This window comes from Thunnus maccoyii, chromosome 18 (assembly GCF_910596095.1).
Source record: "Thunnus maccoyii chromosome 18, fThuMac1.1, whole genome shotgun sequence".
In the NCBI taxonomy this organism is placed as follows: Eukaryota; Metazoa; Chordata; class Actinopteri; order Scombriformes; family Scombridae; genus Thunnus; species Thunnus maccoyii.
In genome coordinates, this window is record NC_056550.1 from 18,974,289 (window position 1) to 18,996,022 (window position 21,734).

General features: G+C 41.5%; 1 protein-coding gene across 1 annotated transcript in view; it reads left to right on the forward strand.

Moving 5' to 3' along the window:
• The first annotated feature begins 424 nt into the window (after positions 1-424).
• Positions 425-21,734, forward strand: part of olfm2a (olfactomedin 2a) — a 51,709-nt gene continuing 30,399 nt past the window's right edge. The window contains exon 1 of the mRNA XM_042393025.1: positions 425-873. Within this exon, the coding sequence (XP_042248959.1) occupies positions 817-873 (57 nt within the window). The 5' untranslated portion in view covers positions 425-816. The remainder of the gene's footprint in view (positions 874-21,734) is intronic.

Below are 21,734 nucleotides of genomic sequence, written 5' to 3' on the forward strand. Positions count from 1 at the left end.
GAGGTATCTGCCATTGTAGTGGGAAAAAAGCACTGCAAGCAATGCTATCTATCTATCTATCTATCTATCTATCTATCTATCTATCTATCTATCTATCTATCTCTATCTATCTATCTATCTATCTATCTATCTATCTTAGTTGTCTGTCTCTCCGTCACTGGAGCAAGAATTGTCAGTGCAAGCAGGTCTCTCTCTCTTTCTCTCTCTCTCTCTCACTCTTGCTGTCTCTCTCTCTCTCTGTAACACACACACACACACACACACACACACACACACACACACACACACACACACACACACACGCACGCACGCACGCACACACACGCACGCACACACAAACACGCACGGCCAAGCTTGGCTGCATCAAAGAGTGGTACTTCTTTGACTGGGCTCCTAGCACATAGACGTGCTGCTCCTAGCGTCGGCACCTTGCAAGCACAGCAGTCACCTTCCAACCTCTGCGACTCTCCTCCGCTCTTGTCGCTCAGTCGCAGTTATTTTGCAGGACGGAAAGGGGACCGCTGACTGTCCGTTTCGCCTGTTTACAGCATCTGAGGAGTTTTCCCCACCAGGAGATCGGAGCGTTTGCTTTCGGTACCCGCAAAAGAGTCTATGCTCCACAACAGACACGCGGCTGGTCGCTTTACCGAACCAGAAAGGGCTGCCGTGCGTCCTGGTGATGAGGTTGGTGGCGCACAGCCGACACAGTATTAAAGGAATCCCTCTGTATCTGAAGAAACCGCCCCAGTAAGGGACAAGAACGGGGGGAGAGCTGCGGGAACTGTTGTCGGCTGGGACGCTATCATTTCGACTAGGATGCATCTCTTCAGTGCCATGTTCCTGCTTGTGATGTTAGCTGTCATTCCCTGTGAGGTAAGGACCCCGGCACAAACGCTTGCACGCTATGAATAAGCATTGTTTAAAAGTTCCTAAAGCACTACCGACCGCCTGTATATGCATTCTCAAATATAGATAATTTAAGTAAGAAGCAACACCTTAGTGCGAGCTGTATCACAGTTAGAAATAAGAGAAAATATTATGTTAAGTCAGTGTGGAGACTGTGTGCATGGTGCAGCATTAAACAAGCAAATTGCTATTGTTCTGAGGGTATATCCTTTCAGTGTGCAACCTTGTATACTAATGAGAAGCAAGGACAGAGTAAGAAGAAAGTTCAGAAAAGATATGACTATACGCAGAGCTTGTAGTTGACGGTAAAAACCACCTGATCCCGTTTTACTTGACGTTTTATTTCGGGAATTGAGCTCACACACATTTTGAGACTGACATAATGATGCAGGCCTAATCTGTTGTATGAATTACAATGAGTAAAATAAAAAGCTAGTAAGGACATTGTCTTTAAGGAAAAAGTAACCATGATTAAAGTAACGTTTTTCCATGACAATGTAACTGATTTATGCGGGTTCTGATGGCTTCGATGCCCCGGAGGTCGTTGTTTACAGATCTCCCTATCCACCTTTACATCACTGACAGAGAAATCCAGAGACTCCCCGAAGATATATCTGATAGCGCTGATTAAGCTGAAAGAACCGAGCAATGAACGGCAACGCTGACAGTTTGTTTACAGAATCTATGTGTGATTTGTGGCTGTGAATACGAGCCGTGCGTAATTAGTAGTGTACCAGACCAGCGCCAAGAAATGGTTGTGGATCTTGAGATGTGTGATGTGTGTCAGTGTGTGTGTGTGTGTGTGTGTGTGTGTGTGTGTGTGTGTGTGTGTGTGTGTGTGTGTGTGTGTGTGTGTGTGTGGCGTGCTGTAGTGCATGAAAAAAAAACCGTGCCCGTTTGGTAAAAATGACGAGCTTTGATGTGACAGTTATAAATTGAAGTGAAGGACGGTAAATTATTTGACCCAGAAAAGCTTTCAGTCAAGGCAGGAGCATGAAAACTTGCAGAGGTTCAGCTGGTCAGCATACATGCAGTGCTGAGCATAACCCATGACAGCATAGAAAGTATAACACTGGAGGTCTGCTGATAGAGTACCTATAATTTTCCTGTTATTTATGAGTGCATAAAACACCCTATGATCGGTACATTGGACAGCGCCGTTTCGCACCTTCAGTTACTTGCAGCAGCAAGTATTTTCATGACCATGGACAGCGCCGTGTCACGCCTTCCGTTGAAAACAGCGCTCTGAGTCAATTTAGCGCCACAGACACAGCCTCTTCATTCGTTGGCGGTGAGGATCAGCATTTGGCAAAGGCCACCAGACAGATTTCAGGGCCTTACAAATAAAACAACTCTAAAATAAATCTTTAAGGGTGCTAAACAAAAAGAAGAGTAATGTATATGAACAATCTATTCAACCTCAAAATGTTATGACATTTGAAAAATACCAGTGAGTTGGATATAAGTAACACAGACACACTAATTTTTCTTTTAGGGTGGCTTCTATAGATGAATACTTCCAAGGGCCCTTATATGTTTCATCTCTAAGGCCCCCAAACAATGCAGTTTGATACAGTTTTGGGGTTTCTACACCAAACATGACCACTGCCCCTGATCACATTTAACTGTCTATATTTATGTCTTTCACAATATGTGATAACTCAAGGTGTGTGTCCCATTGCGGCAAATGTATCTGACTGAGGAGTAGCTCCTGTGTTGTTAACAATAATTCTGTAAAATGTAGAAACAGTAAAAGCCATATGTTGCAGCATCAGTGCTTTACATGCCACGTCTACAGGTTGAGTGAACACTGTGTTTGACCTTTTCAGTCTAGCAGAGGTGCGCTGATGAACAGGCTGTACTGTACACCTGTGTGTCGAGTTCACAGTGTAATATGTATTAAACAAGCTGCAGGAGTCTCCAGGTCTCACACACTGAATGCATTACCAGATGCATACCTACCACTCCAAATGAAACCACAAAGAGGTATGGACGTGCCTCTTTGACCTCCTTTAAATTAAATTACTTATTATATTTTCTGCGGCTTAATAACCAAATTAACTGAAAGTTTGCAGATCTTTCTGATTTAATCAAGTTACTAAATGTAATGCTTCAAGTAAAATTTAAAATTACACAACTTGTCTGTGCTAACGCCGACACAGCTTTATGGATGTTCTTCAGTAAATAAAGAGGAATAAATGTCATTGTTAAACAGCTGCAAATGTGACATTGAAAATGTAGCTGACGGCTTACCATTATATCTCAATAGCTGTAACCATCTCGCTTCTTCAGAGGGTTCACACTGTAATTGGCCTTAGGGGACAATTTGTTATATATGTTTACATTAAATATTTAAAAAGGCTGAACGAAAATATGACACCACCCGTCTCACCAAGATTGCACCGCAAACATAAAGAATTGAAGACTTCTTGCGTATCTACTGCATTGAGGGTAACATTCCGTTTCAGTGGAGTTGAGACATTCACATATTTCAGTCACAGTCTCAGCACAGGCCTGTATGAAATATTTACAGGGCTTTAATGAGACAGATGCACTTGTTCGTTCACTGCATGTGTTTGTTAAGTACCCATAAAGCCCAGGGGTCCTAGTGTTATTGATATAGATGGGCACCTGCTTGACCTTGGCACAGATGTCTTGTTATTGTGTGCGTATCAAACCATGCATGTCGGGACACACCACACAAGTGCATATGTGTCTGTGTGTGTGTGCATTTGTAAGTAGAGCATACAGTGCTAGTACTATGCACACATATGGTGTGCGGTATACTGCATGCATGTTATACTTTGTTGGCTTCCACTTTAACAGGGTAAAGAGAGAGATGTATTGCAACTAATCAAAGCTTAAAATGATCTAAAAGTCTTCTCAAAACACGGCAAATTCACTTTAAAATATTTTTTACAAAATGTATACAATTTGTCCAGAATGTAAAGTATGACTTTGAAAGTACTATAATATTGATTTAACTCAAAGGCACCTTATCTTCACTAAAAAGTGTGGGACGTTCAGAGGAGTTTGCTCTAACAATCATTCTGCAAGGTGTAAACCATCTTTAATGTATAACATTTTGGAACAAATCTTCTTAATATACAACATACTGCACAATGTAATGACCATCATCAGTCAAGAGGTAGAAATTATACTATGTTGGCATAATGCGGATTGTAACATTTTTTTCTGAGAAAGTCAGCATCTTTTCATTAGTCTAGTTAATATTAATAGCTTAGTATTGATCGCAATGTAAATGTAATGCCACAGCAGAAATTCCAACTCACATTATGTTAAGATGCTCTGTTTACGTGTATGTAGACGAGGACTTCAATCGAACGTGATGAATGAAACTCACATGAAGTATGAGATGATCAGATATTTTGGAGTTGTTAAACACAGACAAATAAAGACCACAAGAAATCAACATTCAAACCATTAATAGATGCCACAGTTCTGCCTGCATATGGAAATACTAGCAGCAAAACCTTACATTTTTTTAGGGGGAAAAAATCAGTGTTAGTGAAATATCCATTTTTATCACAAATGAGGTAACTTGAAATTTGGTTGGTCAAACTTGCCCTGAATCTTCATGAATAAAACACAAAAAATGGAGACTTTAAATAATTCTTAAATCACATTTTCAAATGGGTAATGCCAGCAGATCACACAATGATCTAGCAACATTTTCCACTAATATTCCTGTCAAACTTTCAAGTTGATTTAAAAAGCATGCTGGAGCATCACTGAGAGGTGAGGTGAGGTAATATTGTTTACGGGGACAAAAGACTGCTTTGTTTAATTTTGTGCAGTTGCCCAATTTATGCTTAAGCAATTGGGTATGAAGATTGTTTCAAGGACTTGAAACATTCACGTTCAGGTTTAGAGGCAAAAAATGTTTTTGTGGTCCCACTGGGGCAAGGGAGTGCCAGAGGAATGCAGTTATTGGTTTAAGACGTCTGGGCTCGAGGACTTCCGACACTAGCATGGATCAGAGTGATGGAAATGAACACTTGCTTTGGTGTTTTTCTGCTCAAACACCAAGTGCAGTGGAGGTGAAAACCTAATTGCTTGTCATTCTCAAGGAAGGAGACAGAACCCTGTGGAAGCAATTGGCTAGATTTTTCAGCAGTTTACTAGATGCCTTCACTCACCAGGGATCACAATAAAGGACCTTGTTAAGTTATGTTTCCTCATTCTAGATTGGTGTGATGATTGCACCAGAAACCCAACCAGCTGGGGTCGGTTTATAGCTAAAAGGCAAGTAATGTAAAGTAACCAGCAGTTGTAAATCATGCAGTGTTTAAAACATAATTTGGCACAAACACATTTATCTATTTATATTGAGCTAATTATTCAGTATTAAGTGCTATAATATAAGTGTCACTGAATAGAGATGGTTTTATTGGCACAAAGGAAACAATAGCTATGATAATGCTACACTGAGAGGACTTTTTTTCTTTTAGCTACATGTCAGTTATTAATAAGCCTGACATATATTAGGTCTGACTCCACAGCCAAAGTGATGGAAAGCAGTACGCTGGCCCGATGCTAACGCTGTCTATAATGTCTCCACATGTGAGAACAACAAGGACAGACCTCAGCTCAATCAGAGTCAGGCAGGACAAACAGCTGGGTCGGCTAATGTCCAATCCAGACAGCTTTGAATAGTCCACCGACCTGGCAGTGTCCCTTTGGCCAAAAAATCTCTTTTTCTGGTACCAGTCCAATGAGAGAAAAGCAGCACGATCACAATAAAAGCCCTCGCCAGACATGAGTGTGATCGAGCCACTTGTGGTAAATTTCTGTCCTTGTCTCCATGCCAAAAGCATATTACAGAAAAAAAAATTTACCAAGACATTGAAGCTTGTCAAACCTTGTAAAAAAAATACTTCCTTTTTTATCTTCCCTCTGGCATTATTATCAGTGAGCCTACCTGTTAAAAGCTTTTATAAATCCTGAGGAGTGAGACAGTGCAGATGACAGTCAGAGAGGAACAGAGCTGTGAGAGTCGTCTATGTTTCCCAGGAGGAAGGACACTAGGTAGCAGGCTGGACAGAATGTGCTCTGCCAAGCAGCAGCCTAACCTCCACCTAGAGAATTAAACAGATGAAAAGCTGCAGGAGCATGGGTTATAAATCTGCCAGTGGGAGGCAAAGACACACACTCAACCATTAAAATCACCTTGCTATGCTATGACAAGTCCAGTGCTTGTCTGCATTGCTAACATTGCATTACAACACAAGCCCATATAATTAGAAAGTCAAGCTGTAGCACTTAGACGCAACTTGTAATCAAATGCGAGAATTTAACATATTCAGTATGTAATTCATATAGCATTCATTTTCTCATAATGTCAACATTTCTTAAGTATAATAGCTATAATATGTGCCACATTTTCCTCATAAATGGCAATAATGTGTGAGTTTAGTGCAATTTTCATATGTTTCTTGCTCTGTTCAGACATAAATAAGATAACCCACATAACCTAATATCTGCGTTGTGCCTGTCAGTCAGTAACAATCATGTCTAGCAGTACGTGGGTGAGTGAGTGAGTAGGTAGGGTTACATTAGCCACTGTGTGCCTGCGTCCACCTTCATGCACTCCCCATTAATATACAAATGCGCTGCTTCACAATCAGCCACAGATAATGAGGTTGCATTAGGTTTGATTCAGTGCTGCTTGAAGAGATTGAATAGTATGTGCTTGTGTCTTGACTGATTAGGGTAGAGCTCGAATCAGCGCGCGATAATGATACTACATTGTGTGAGTCAGAACTTTAGCAATGTGAAGAGATTTGTTTCATAAAAGAGATACTGCTTAAGAAAGGAGGCCGGAGTGCAGGGAGCTATTGAGCCTTTGTCCTGTCTGCTGTTCATTTGCTCATCCTAATGTTTGATGTGCTTTCATGTAGCCTGCTGCTTCATCATCAGAGGAGTGTATGTGTGTGAGTGTGTGTGTGTGTAATATGTATTCATCACATTGTAAGGACAAAAATACGCACACACAGTCACATGGTTGGGCCTTGCCTCTCATCTGGGAACAATTCAGCCCTCAGATGGTTGTTTTCAGGTTTAGAGTTACGATTGACAAATTTAGGTGGTAGACACATATTGGTTATGGTTTAGAGTTAGAGCAAGTCAATACAATGTCCTCACAAGTACTATACTGTGTGTGTAATAAATAAAATGAATGGTGGTTAGCATGTGTGTTTGTTAATGGACAGGGAGGTTTGTGTGCCAGTGTGAGTGGTTTTGTTTTTGATGATGTACCTGTTTCTGGGTCAGTTTTCTAAATGTGGTCTTTTCATGACTCAAACAGGGGTGATATTAGCGTGTGTTGATGGTGGTGAGCTTTTTTGTGGTGTGGCCCAGGGTGAAATGGGTGACTGATTTTACTACTGCGGTGCCCTGGATGAGGCATGAAGGCAGCCAGCAGTCTGCGTGGTAATTGGTTAACAGATGGAATTCTGGGAAGAGAAGCATTTGAGGTCAGCGGCCCGACTCTCAGAGTAACACCGTGTCCCTGTCATGGATGGCCCCCCTCTGAGGTACAGAGGGTGTGTCAGCATGGCAATACCTTTCCAGCTGGAATGCCCTTTTCTGTACTTGTTCATATGCAAGCATGCATGACCTTGCTGACTTGAGACAAACAAAACACAAAACTGTGTTCTTAACTTCATACAGCATAACCAACATAAAAAAGCCTGCAGACATTACATATTACTGGTACTCTATGCAAGAGTCAGATTTTCAAAGCAGCACTTTCTGGCACTGACTGACACTCCTACAGACAAACCAAATCCCTTTCATGTTTGCTGTTTGTTTTCTGGGTTTTTTTTAAGTCTTTGTAAAGCAATAATAAATATGTGTTTTCAGTTTTTCAAAAACAGAAAAATGTGTTACTAACCACTCAGCCAAATTTGAATGATCAAAAAAATTGCCAAGTATATAAAATTAGGTTTCAAAATTGTGGAAAAACAAGCAGTATTCTGAGCTCCAAAACACTGGGGGCATGTCTGCTGAAGATGCTGAAATTGCTCCCCAACTCAACCAACTGAACAGTTTCTGAGTCTCTTAACTATGCTCATGCCGAACTCCCTTAAAAAAAAATAAAAAATAATAGGCCTTATTTGTAGGTGTAAGACAAGCAATGTGGATGATATTTCAAAAGTAAAGTAATGCTAGGAGCTGCTGTTTAATTCAGCACCTATTTTGTAGGTAAATGTGGACTTATTTCACTAAAAATGTAACTTAAATGAGTAGGTAACAGGCGATCCATCGCCAATTAGCGTTATGTTAAATTGCCGTTTTTTACAATTAAGTTTGGTGTCAACATTACTCACTTCTTTGAAAAGCGCCAGCGCAGGGCTAGATGTAGCAGCCGTGGGAGTTCATCTGTAGTGACAGTGAAGGCACCAGAGTAGCGTCCGCAATGCAGCTGAGGCAGCGATGGTGAGACTGGACAGAGAGGCAGAGAGGGCAGCCACAGAGGCACGGCTCCCGCAAAAGTACTGCACCAGCAGCGGGACATAGATGTATCCTCTGGGTGGACCAGAGCTTTAACACTGACTCTACCCGGCAATGGATGCTTCATGTGGGTTTGAATAGCTCCTTGAGCACTACCGTTGGCCAAAAATGGTCCCATTCACCAAAAGCTAATACCATGACACCAGTGGCTATAAACCTGGCTCCGCCAGACGGGATAGAGCATAATCAAGCAGGGGAAGAGAGAAGGACTAAGAGTTAAGCTAAGGCTAATACCTCGTCAGCTGTCTCTACCCAGTATTTTCCTCACCAATTTACGGTCTCCGGTGAACAACATGGATGAACTGTGACTGCGGATCACAACTCATACAAGGACTTTGGACTGCAACTTCATGATTTTTACGGAAACATGGCTTAACAGACTACAGCATACATCAGGATGCTAATGCTAAGCTTGCAATCAAAGTATTGCATGCTGCCATTAGCAAACAACAGACTACACACCCAGCAGATGCTAAGGTGCTCTAGTTCTTATATAGTGTTAGGGGAGGGGTCATGCTAGTCAATACTCTACATCACGGATCCACCGTTTCAGGCTCACCCAAAAAATCCTGATCACAAAAATGGTGAAAAACTGTTTAATGGTCTAACTCCACAATTCAGTACTACATAGTTCTCAGTCTTTTCATGTTTTCAGCAATTATTTTCTAACATGTATAATGTGTTTCAAAAGAAAACTCTGATTTTCCTTTACACGGACTTTAAGCTCTAAAATCTTTCAGTGGTAGGCTGATTAACTGCCACCACAAAGGCCATTTGTTAGACATTTGTTTGAGTATTTTGCAGATTTTCAGAGGACAAGGGACACCACCCATCCAACTGGAAAGACAGATAGGAAAGTCTGGTGTCCATGTTATAAATGACCACTTATTCTGAACCGCAGACTGACCACTACTTATCCTCTGGGGTTGTGTGGGCACTAAATGACCTCTGATGCTGTTTTCTGTCTTGTTGAAAAACCCAGAGGCCTGCTGTCCTAAAATGACCATTAGCATTGTGCACTGAGCTGGCTGACTCTAGGGCAGCTCGTAATCGTCATTAGAAAGGTCTTTGGGACTGAGTACCAAATACAGTTGTTAGGGCCTTCTTACTTATATGTGGTTAACCCAGCTGCTAACCAGCAGCCAGCTGTAGACTGATTACTTTTCATGCATGCAGGAAGAAAGAAAAGTAGATTTACATGTGTCCCCTTTTGACCATTATCCTTTCTTCCAGAAAATTTCACAATGACTGACTAATCCACAAATCATTTCTCAAAATATTTGATGTGCTCATATAATGTATAGGACTTTATGTGTATGCTTACTGTCAGCAGTGTATGGGAGGATCAGCTTGACTGGTGGGATGAATATCATCCCTATATCGCATTCTCTCCCCCACTTTCTCTCTTGCCTTCTGTGTGAGTGTGCTGGAGGGTGCAGGACTCCCAGAGGTTTATGTCTGTGACTCTAAGCAAGAGTGACATTTCTCTGACAACACCCAGAACAGGCACACACATGCACACACACATGCAGTTTCTCTTTCACACACACATTCCTTTTGTCTCTCTTTCTCTCTCCCCTTCGCTCTCTAGTTCACAAACATGTCAGCAATGGGATCCACAAAAGACAAAGAGCCAAATAACGCATGGAATCGATACCAACGAACATGGCTGAGGCTGTTAAATCAGTCGTAGGGTATAGTATGACTGACAGATGCCAATTAGAGCGCAGACATGCTTGATCATCTGGTCAATGCTGGACACGCTGCCACCAGTAATAAGGGTAATAACACACGTTACCCTAGTAACTGCCACTGTGGGACTCACTCAATGTTTTTTTTTTTTTTTTTTTGCGTCCATCTGCTCTTTTTTGCATTGCAGTAGGCACCTCCTGACCAGTTTTCTGTACGACCTTGCTTTCCCCTGCTCGATGAATCTTTTATGAGCCTGGCAATGTGGGTTTCTGTGTAGAAGATTGGAATATAAATATGGCTGTTGCGCCTAGAGCTCCTCTTCCTGCTCTGATACAAAAGCTTTCATAAGACTGAGCAGATTGGGCAAGCTGCTACTTGAACAGTGCTCTTCACATCTCTTCGCTTTTATCGGAAGACACACATCCCGTATCAGAGAGTGTTATGCATCTTTGAACACCTAACACAGATTCTGCCTCCACCTGCTCAATCACATGGTTGGACAACATACCACACCCACGGGAAATCTTGTTTCCTTTCGAAAGCGCCATGTCAAATTCTTTCTGTCTGAGATTTTGCACAGCATAGATTTCTCTTCGAAAGCCCTAGTTAATTGCATATTGCTCACATTTATGTTATGAAGTTGAGAGTTGTAGCAGTAATTGATATGGTAAAAAAAAACTGAGATAGTAAATCTTGGTTGAACTCCTCAGACTGTACTATGCCTCTTTTCTTCTGACGACATCTTTCTCTCTTTTATCTTCCTCTCTACTCCCTGAACCTTTCTTTTTCACATGATCCTTATTACCTTTATTCCAGAGAATCCTCTCCGCACCACAACGTGTGAGTGTGGCAGCATTGCCTCCCATGTTGAAAGCTAACTCAATTGCATGGCTTTCATTTTGGGGAATGAAGGATGAGAGCTATACGGCGCGGCAGAAGCGGGTGGCAAGAGAAACCATTTAATCGATGTGTTTTCCGCGTGGCACTGTCACAGCCACTCAGTAGGGCCATTGATGAGGGAGGCTCTCTCTGACTGCGCCAAGGCTTAAAGGCTCCAGTCAGGCAGGCGTGGGAGCCCAGCAGCCACCAGACAGTGCTGCATATCAAGCAGGCTGGCATAGCTGCTCTCTGCAGCCCCACGGTGAGGAAGGTAGAGAGGTCCTTTGATAGAGACACTACATGTAGGAGAGGGGAGATAACAAGATGCTCCAGTGGAAGGAACACCAGCTTACATTACATTATGCTGCCTGATTCTAAACCCCTGGGATTTCTCCAAGTCTACAAAACACACACAGACTCAGTAGTGTGTAATACTGGATGTGAACACAACATCTGGAAGTAGGAGTCACAACTAGAGAGACTGACTTACATTTGTATGCAGCTAATTGGGAACTCAGTATGTATATATAAAGAAAAAGTCGAATGGAATGATACCTTTAGCTCTGATGACATTTACTGAAAGAAATTTGATCTAGCTTTGATCGATTACGCAAAATTGGAGGAAAATGATGTAACACCCTGACTTTGGCATTTATTTTTCATACATCAGAGGGCTCGGATTTGGATCACATTTACTCGAAAGGAACTTTTCTTAGAGTGAGTCTTGTATATACAGCAGTGCCACGAATCTATTGCTCATTATGCCCTTTTGATTTTTTTTTTTTTAAACAGCGGCCTTGAGATTGCCCTAAGCTCTCAGTATACATAATTTTCACCTTCTCTTTTCAATAATCTGCAGCCTCAAACACAAAGACAGCCTGCACAAAGAACAAAATCTATTTGTTCTGTACTCTAAAGAAAGCATAATTTTGCCCCTCCAGTCCCTTTATAATACTTTTGGCAGTGGGTATGAATTTGTGCATCTAAAGTATCTTAAAGCTACTGTGTGTGTAGTAATAAATACAGCTAAGAGAAGTGTTGTATTGAAAAGGTCTATGTGCTTTAGAAATAAACACCAGCATACACTGGACATACACAACAAAGACTCAGGAACACACTCTCTCACACACACACAGCACACAGATGCTGTGAACTGAAGATGCTGAGGTGATCAGGGTTGATGGGCAGTGTCAGAGTACAAAGTGAAAGGATGTGTACTGCGTTAGAATTTCGTGCCCAGTGGGGCCGCTGAGCAGGGCAGCATGGCTGAGAAGTGAGTGAGAGAGAGAAAGAAAGCAGAGAAGAAAGAGTGGATTTGGTGGAGATAAAAATTGAATATTACGGGCAAGGACAGAGGGAGAAATAGACAGATAGAGTGCCTTCTGACTGTTCCTGTAGGGTTATTATCTCCCCCTTCCTATCCAAAAGGAGAATAATAATTAGAGGCCTATCGCTCCATCACCATGGTTTTATTCCCCTCACTGGCACTGACACTCCTTGCAGATTGTCTTTAATTAGCTTCACATTGCTTAATCAATACAGCCGAGACCATGACAAAACAATGGCATGTGCGTCCTGTCGCTCGGGCGAGACAGACACAGGAAGAAGCAGGAAGGAAGTAAGAAGTGTTGACAGACAAGATGAGAGAGGAAAATGATGTAGAGTGGCATTTCTGTGGGAGGGGAAAAAAGAAACGTCATGCTCTGATAAAAACCTGTTCTCATGATGATTGCAGTCTGCACTTGTTTATCTACTGTTGAGTTTATGTGCTGGTGCATTTGTTGCAAGATATGTGTATGTCTGCATCTTGCTGCACCACAAGGTGAGAAAAACAAGCAGATTGAAGTATTGGCTTAGCTGCATATCAGGCAGTAGCGATTGTCCCATCATGTCAGACTATACTATAGGATATTATGCAGCAATCCTCGTTATATTTTTGAGCAGCAGAGCTGAGTGCTTCAGCCACACTAATGGTGATGTGATGAATAGGTATTCAGGAGAGGTCTCTCTCTTTAAGCCTTAGTGCCTCAGGCTACTGGCCCTCTCAGGCCCAGCTCTCATCTCTTACTCTGCTCAGTGAGAGTATAACAGCATGCAGTGAGCTGCAGGGATCTTCAGAGAGGAGCACTTCTCGCTTGTCAGGCACATTTTTTGACTTGGTATGTTCTGGATCAATATCTGCAGCTGCCATGCTTAAATCTGTGTTGATCTTATCCAAACAGCTCTGAACAAGACCATTAAATGTTAACAGTGAGACCGAGCTCAAACTGAAACTGATTTCTACCTGCACATATTATTGGATACTTTTAGAAGGCATTTACATTGTGGAACAGGTTTATGGAGATGATCTGTTGAATCCGAAAAGAAGCCAAAAGAAGAACATCAACAAAGAGGAAATTTGAAAATTATCTAGAGTGGAGAGTCCTCCTACATAAGCCTCTGCTTTTCAAATTAACATGACCACAGTTGTTGTGCAGAGGTGGGCCCTTGCATGGGTGTCATTAAAATTTAAATTAGTGATTTAATCTGTGGGTGGCAGAAATGTCCCCAGAATGTGTTACCCTCTCAAGCTCATTATTAAAGGGTATTTCTGTCTCTCTGTCATTCTAATCTTCCATGCTTAGAGGTTGGATCTTAATTTGAAAGCATTCTTGTCCATTTTACCCGAAGCAATCAGACGATAGTCGACAATGATACGTCCCAGTAGGAATGAGCAATGGAGTCACAGACTGCCATGTCTTAAAGACAGCAAATGAAAATATTTATGTTAATGATTAGCAAAGGAAGCACATCCTTAAGGGAAAAATCATTTCCTATTCCCTCCTTGTGCTGAATGGAATATTAATGCACAGGATGGCCTTTCTGATATCATATTACCCAGGCTGCACTCACAAATATCATCATCAAGCACTGTGGATCTGCATCGTTTTCAGAGTGAGCAGCCCGCTGCACAACATCCTGGAAATGGAATCCGGCAGCCAAAGACAAAGACATAAAGACACATGTGTATAGATATCCACACTGCTACTGTTTGTTTAAAATCTAGAAACAAACAACCTCCTGCATGTCCAAGAACATACACCCCACAGTGAAATTGAATTGGGACGAATGATGGATTGAGATAGTAATGCAGGACATTCACCATACAGTTTATTGCCATTTACCTGCTGAACATTGCATCTGTAGCTGAAAGATCCAGCCTGATGATCCAATGCAACCCCCATGTGGTGAAGCATCAAACTCAATGCCTACTCTTTACCACGAGGGCCTTCCTCTTCACCTTCCTCCCGCAAACACCTTCCCGCTCATAATTCTTCTCATCTCACACTCGGCTAACTCCACAGAATATTACCCCTTTATTTTATTCAACATACAGCCCTCTCATTTCTGCTCTGTATACTCATTTTCTCTAGTTTGTTGATATTTTCCTGTCTGTTTCTCTGTGTAATCACTGAACGAATCAGTGGCTCCTTATTCTGACAATGCAGCCGAGACTTTGCTGATTATATGGCTGGAATCATTGGCAGGGTGTTGGGGGAATGTACAAGGAACACAGGCTAACACAAGACTGTTTACTTATACTAATAATCCTTTCTACTCTTCCCACCAGCCAGGCACACTCCATAAAAGCACACAGTGACAAGCTAATTTGTTTATCTACAAGTTTCTCCTAACCATTTTTGCCCATAACTCCATGTGGCTGTAAATGTAATATTCAGTTAGGGGCTGTTTTGGGATTTCTCTCCACTGCACAGTGTGCCTGTGTTGTACTAATAATGTCTCCCTAATTAAATGTTACAGCTTCTCTGAGCATTAATGACCTGAAGACAGAGGATACAAATGGAAGCTTCAGCGTGAGCTCCGACAAAGAAGCTGGACGCAAGACTGCAGGCTGGTTCTGTCCCTTCATTACTAATATACAGTACATAGCTGATGGGCTCTGGTCATTGTTTGCTTCTGACCGTGTCCGAGCACAGAGCATTACAATGTTTGTTTTTTTCACAATTGGCTGCTGCAAACTCTCAGTCAACTCAGCCTGTAATTGCTAGGATTTCACCACTCCTCTCTGGTCCTGTTAGTTTCGCTGTTGCAGACGTGGCAGAAAACAGACAAGATGTAAATTCATCACCTCAGGGAGTTTCAAATGCATCACCAATCCTTTTCTCTCTTTTTTTTTTTTGGTTTCTTTCGCTCCCTATTTCTCTTTTTCTCTCTTTGCCTCTTAACATCACAGTCTCTTTTATAAACTCTTTGTCTATCTCATCTGTGGTTCTTTGGCTTATTTTCCTCTTGTGTAACCTACCACAGCGATAGGCTAATCATGGTGATACCTTCACTCTGTGAGTGGGTAACATTTGTAAACAATGAGTCAGACAGAGATCAAATGAGAAAAAAAAATAGACACTTTGTCCACTGGCTGTCTCTTTAAACATCTAACAAGACAGTAGGCGCATGGCATCTAGGATCAGCTCTCAGCTCTTTTTCAGATATAGATGAATCATGAACATCATTAGTGAAACAAAGCACTTCACCTGTACAGTAATAAGACAATGGAATGGCACTCAACTCAAAGTGCAGAAGCAGATTTTAAAACACTCTCAGCCGCAACAGTATTATTCTATATTGAGGCCTAATACAGATTTGTAAATATTAGCACGTCAAAATAGACATGTTTCATGAGTTGTGCTTTCTAAAACTGAGTTTCCAGCACTCATTGCATGATAAGTCACTATCTGGATGAACAAAAACTCAATTATTCTGGGTGATAGTGACAAGGCCAGCACCGCAGGTTCAGGGAAGGGCTTTTTGAAGAGACGAGTGACCATAGGGGGCAGTCTCAATTAGCGGGCTTTCTTTGAGCCTCAACTGCCTTATTTCTGGGCTGAAGACTCCCAATTTGCTGTCAGTAATTAATCCATTTACAGGAATAGCTTTCCCTATGAAACAGAGAGAATGTTTGATTAGCTAGATGGGAGAAAAGGTCAGAATGTGGCAGCGGCTTTCTGCTGTTGGATCCAGAAAAGGGTGGGTGGGTTTTGTGGGACATTGGTTATCAGGTCATGATGGCTGGATGAGCCAGGAAATGATCATAGTAATTGTGCGTGTGAATGTGTATCTGTATGCGTGTGCGTATGCGTGAGTGCCTCCGTGTGTGTGGGCAATTCAACTGGGCACATTTTCCACAGGAAGTGCTGCACTGAGTTGTATTCAGCTGGTACTGTTGGCATGAGTAGGTGCAGAACAGTGGATAGAGCCATGCTGTGCTGCAGAATGCATGGCAACTGATTGCCGCATGTAGTTCTTGTCTATTGCTTTGATCAAGGCTTTTCTTTAGAAAGCCTCAAGCAAAATGTGGTGCCCTGCTTGTTCCTGATTGAGCTATCTGATACTCAACCATATACTGTTCATTCATACCAAATACCCTACAAATAATAATGTATAAGCCCCCATGAACTGTTGAGATTGTAATCAAGGGAGCAATCAGGAGCAATCAATGCTTTTATGAATAAAATTTGAATGGATGTTCCAGCAATATATTCATGAAGCCTCTAAGAACAAGTACTCTGAAGTAGGATAGCTCAAATACCGTGTTTAATTGGTCAAAGAATACTTCGCGATGTAAATATCATTGCAATTTAGTCTCTTCAACTGCATCAGTCCCTCTGGTGGGTCATTAAAAAGGCAGATTGAGTGGCTGTTTGAATTCAGGGAAATGCATATAAAATTATGGTAAAGACATCTACAGTTTCCATTTTTGTGTAGTGATGCAATGTTGTCTTGGGTTTCACTCAGTCTGAGGAGGATGATATTGCTTCAAAATCTCAATACAAGCAGATAAAGAATATCCTACAAATTCAAACAATACAGCGGCTATACTGTTGTAAATGTATTTATAGAGCTTTTTGAGAGACCAGTTGAAAACATCAAAGGTTAAGAGGCATGGTCTGAGTCTTGGCCTCTGATCTGCAGTCTTGCCTCATGATATATTATGAATGTATTTACTTGTCTTCAGTGTGGGTTGATTAGATGGGCTCAATTGGTTATACTGTAGAGACAATAGATAGACTCACCACAGGGTATTGTGGGTGTGTTACAGTCAATACAGTGAGGCAGACACACTTACTGTATTGATTTTCTTTCTCACGTGTTCTCACTAGAGGGACAGATTCTCACCTGTTAAAAGCCATTATTATAGTTAAGCAGTATCGGGCTGAGACTTGGGCATTGACTCTGTTTTGTTCCTTACTTTTGTTTCATATAATAGTGACCAAGGTACCGTATATCACGTGCATGTCACAGCTCGAACGGGTCTCTCACACAACACTGTGGCAACCACCATTAGAGGGTATTGTAGACATTTCACAGCTCAGTGGAGAGAAAGCGTTGCTCATGCAAGTGGACACAAATACAGAGAAGCATTGAAACACACAAACACATCAATGCATGCATATGTAAACATATACACACAGAAATGAACACATATTTACACATAAACATGCATATGCAAGCACATAAAAACACTCATTTTCATATACAGAAAATCTAAAGTTCTTTTATTGTCTTTGGGAGATTCTGGTGGCTAATCTTGTAAAATTGTGCTGATGCAAGCTGAACATGCAAGGTTATCGACTCCCATGTCTTGTCTCCAGGTCTTCACGCAACCCACATATATCATGTCATGTCATGATTCATATACTGTCGTTCGCCTCTGTGGTGTCCATAAATGGAGTGGGACAAAGGTCCCACTCCATTTGTGGTGAATGCTCACTGCTTGAATTATTGAACATATTCAACTCGATAAGATGTGTTCTCTGTATTTCATGCATGCTGGGTCCAATGCATGTTTATGCTTGAGTTCTACAGTGGCCTGAGTCTCTATAAAATGGAAAAGCCCAGATGAGTTTCCTTAATCAAAGGCCCACAGGAGCTGTTAATAGATTAAACACTCCATGTTGAAAGCATACCACTGCGTCTGCCTGCCTGAACCCTGGGCTGCAGCCTATTTATGCCATTTAAATAGTTGCCATGGTGATGAGGTCACGCTCATTTAAGATGATTTTGATCTTGATATATTTAGAAAGCAGTGGGCCTCCATGTCCATCATCTAATTAATGAATTATGACTCAGAAAAATAGCCAGTATTCTTAAAGCCAGATGACTCCAGCTTCAGAGCTCAGTCAGGGGCTTGGTTTGTGTACGGCCTAGCTGCCTCAGTCATAACAGCTCTGCATCATTATGAAGGAGGTCTGTGTAATTAGCTGAGGTGTAATTTGGTCCTGTATTTCAGCTGTGAATCTATGACTGGCTGTGTGCTTGTGCTTAGTGAGAATGTGGCTAGTGTTTGGTGCTTTCTGTTCCCCAGTATTGTTATCTCACCCAGAGCTTGTCCCTATGGCCTCAGGGCTTTGTGGCGCTCTACTGCCATCCATGGGTGTGCACAAATGCTGCCATTTCTGCAGTTGGTGGGCATTTTCGCCATTTGAACTGATTGAAAAATGCCCTTTATAGAGCATGCCTACAGGCTAGTACAAAGTGGATTTTTTTATGTTTATGATAAAGCACAAGGCCATGTTGGTACGTTTATGTGGAAGCACCAAAAAGCTACATCTGTACATGGAGATTTTCCACAGTATTATATCTACAGTATGCAGTGCAAATGTGAGTCCAAGCATGCAACAAGACAGCTATGATCACCAGCGAGAGTGTATGATCTCAGGACAGAAATAGTTGAAGCTAAGACACATGCAGGGTAAAGGAGAAACACATGATATGATGCCATTTTTTCTCATTGCCAGAGGGGCCAAGAGAAACAACAGGGAAAGAGAGTGAAGGAGAGGAGTTAAAGGCTAAATAAAATTCACAGAGAAGGAGAACAAAAGAGAGCGACAGAGAAATGGAGATAATGGCACAGCAGAGTAGCGAAGAAAATGAAGCTGGCCAATTATTAGGCTGGAAATTATGAGGAATGGCTGTGAAAATTAATCAAAAAGGATTAAATTAATACAGGTTAAATGCCCGACTTCCTCTCTAGCTAATATTTAATGAAAGCTTGTTCTGCCAACAGACTATGTGATTAGACAGTTGATTGGCAGAGCCTAGAATTCTTTGAGGTGTGGCAGATTGTCCTCATCATACTCATTATTTCCATCCTTTATTTGGTCCATCACTCTACAAAAAATGGCATCTGACCTGCACTCTGTGAGAAGAATTTTAAGTTTCAAAGAGTAAAGGAGCACTCCACTTTGCAAAGATTAAACATATATACATCATACATGAATCGCGGACTCTGATTAAAAGATGTATTGAAAAAGAAGATAAGGGTGCAAAGAAAAACGTCTGAGAGAAGATTTGATGTGAGTGTTTCGAATGGTGTCCCCTATGGTTTCAGTTATTGTAAAGCAGTGTTTTGTTATTGGCACAAAACAACAACATCTTAGCACTGTCTGGGGAAAAAAGCATTGTCATCAAACTAAAGAGATAACTAACTTGTGTAAAGAAGAACAGAGAATAAAGAGATGATGGGTGGACATTTATATAAAACAATAGTTTCCAAGGTTTGTTTTGATGTGGAAATAATCTGCAGACGTCAGGAATTCTTTGTGAGTTTTGCTTTATCTTTAAAGGCACTGTATCTTAAATTATCTTCTATAGACTTATATCGACTACTACCATGAATATTGTACGAATATTACAGTAACTCTTAATTCAGTCATAGCCAGTAGGCTGTGGAAACTGTTATCTGCTCATGTCAAACATGTGAAACAATGTTAACTAGCAGAGACTGCTTTATGCCTCCTGAGTGTTGATGATTGTTGCACCAGAATCTTGCGCATTTTTATTTCATAATTACAACAAGACAGTTTATTTTGAGGTCAGAAAATAGCTATTTTGTGATGATTTGATTCTGAAATTGTCCTCAGGGACCTGTAAGGGTTAAGAATTGGTTTGGTGTAGGTTAACATTAAGGTAAGGTTTGGGGTTAAGCGTGTCGTTGTAGCGGTAAATGTTGTGGTGTTAGGGACAGGGGAATGCATCGTGTCAAATTGGGTCCACACAACTGTACAGTGTTTTATGTGTGTGTTTACTGTCTTTGCATTTACTGTGTTATCCCACTATTGCATAATGTATTATAAAAATAGGAGTAACTGGAGAAATATTTAAGAAATAAATGTGCTGCAGCCATTAGTTTCTTGTTCTACTACCAGTAAATTATCCAGCTTACTTTCAGCACAGTGGTCACAGTCATACATTGTGTGGCTGGTTTAATCATCCAAGATGGTGATTTTCTTTTCCTCACTTACTTTGGTATCAGTTTCTCATTGAGCTGATTATGGGAGCTTGGTGAAATACAAGGATACAAGGTTAAAGGATGCCAACATCCATGTTTAAACCTTTGCTGCCACCCTGTGATTATGATGATTACTGCATTCTGTTTAGACAGAGCATTAAAGGAAATACAAGTATGGCACTACAAAATACAGCTTTCCTCACCCACACCAACCTTGCAAGCAAAAACCCTGAAAGTCTACTGCATTCACACAATTATGTAAAGATAATTTCTTTATAAATATTTACATGTACATTAGATTTATTGATTAAATGTGTTTGTTTGGCTGTAGACATAAAGTGAAAAGTGACAGTGTAAAGAGACCCAGTATTTAGATAAACAACAAATCACATGTCATAAGTAATTAGACGAAATCTGTTATAGATTCACTCGGCACCAGTCTATTTCCATCATGCCCTTGGATATTGGCATAACCATACTGACAAACCGGCAGCAGTGTGTGTGCCCTGCATATATTTCACCTCACTAAAACCTCTGTTAGACATGGAACAGTGCAACTCTAAGCAATGCTGCCACATGAGCCCTTACATCTCCTTGACGCACACCAACAAAGTGACAACTACCAGTCACCAGGTTCAGTCTTGCACAACAACAATGACAAGCACTGGCCCTCACTCTGGCTGTGTGTAAGACAGCTTATTGGGTGCAATTCCACTGGTGCCCACATGGGGGCAATGTTGCTACAAAAATAGAAGTGCTCACAGAGGCAAGACTGATGTGGGAGCCAGCAGGTGAGCTGAGGAGGGCTGACATTTTTTTGGATGGGGCTCAGAAAGCTGTCTCTCCTCATATCACTTCACAGTACAACCCACACAGAGGAGCCCATATCACTCACCCAGTGTGACTGGGTGGGGAGGGGAGACCTTCCATGGCTGACAAAATGAATAAGTCAGCAGACCAGGAAGCAGGCAAGAAAGGGAGATGACCTGGCCGTTTTGTCTGAGCAAGCCATTCTGTCATTATGCATGGCTGTTTAGGGCATAAAATGACACTGCCAGTGGCCCAGTATCTTGCCAAAAATTGTTGAGAGAAGAGCTTCAAGGATAAATTTGAGATACCCTCCAATTCCCATACCCCTTCATATTTCATTCTGTCTGGCCCATCTCTATAGAGGTGAGTAGCAGATTCAGACAGCTACGATTTGAACACAAAATATATAACCCCCCCCCCCACTCACTCCCCCCTCCATATCCAAAGGGCCAATCTGAACTTCAGAACACGTCTGAGATCTGGTCCGAATCAAGTACAAATCAGACTTGAGGCATAGTCCCTCAGGTAAGATTACACCAAGATAGGCAGCGAAGCGAATTGTATGTATCTGACACAGGCTTGATTGTGCTGAAAGCTAAAGCCATTGGGATTACAGCAATAC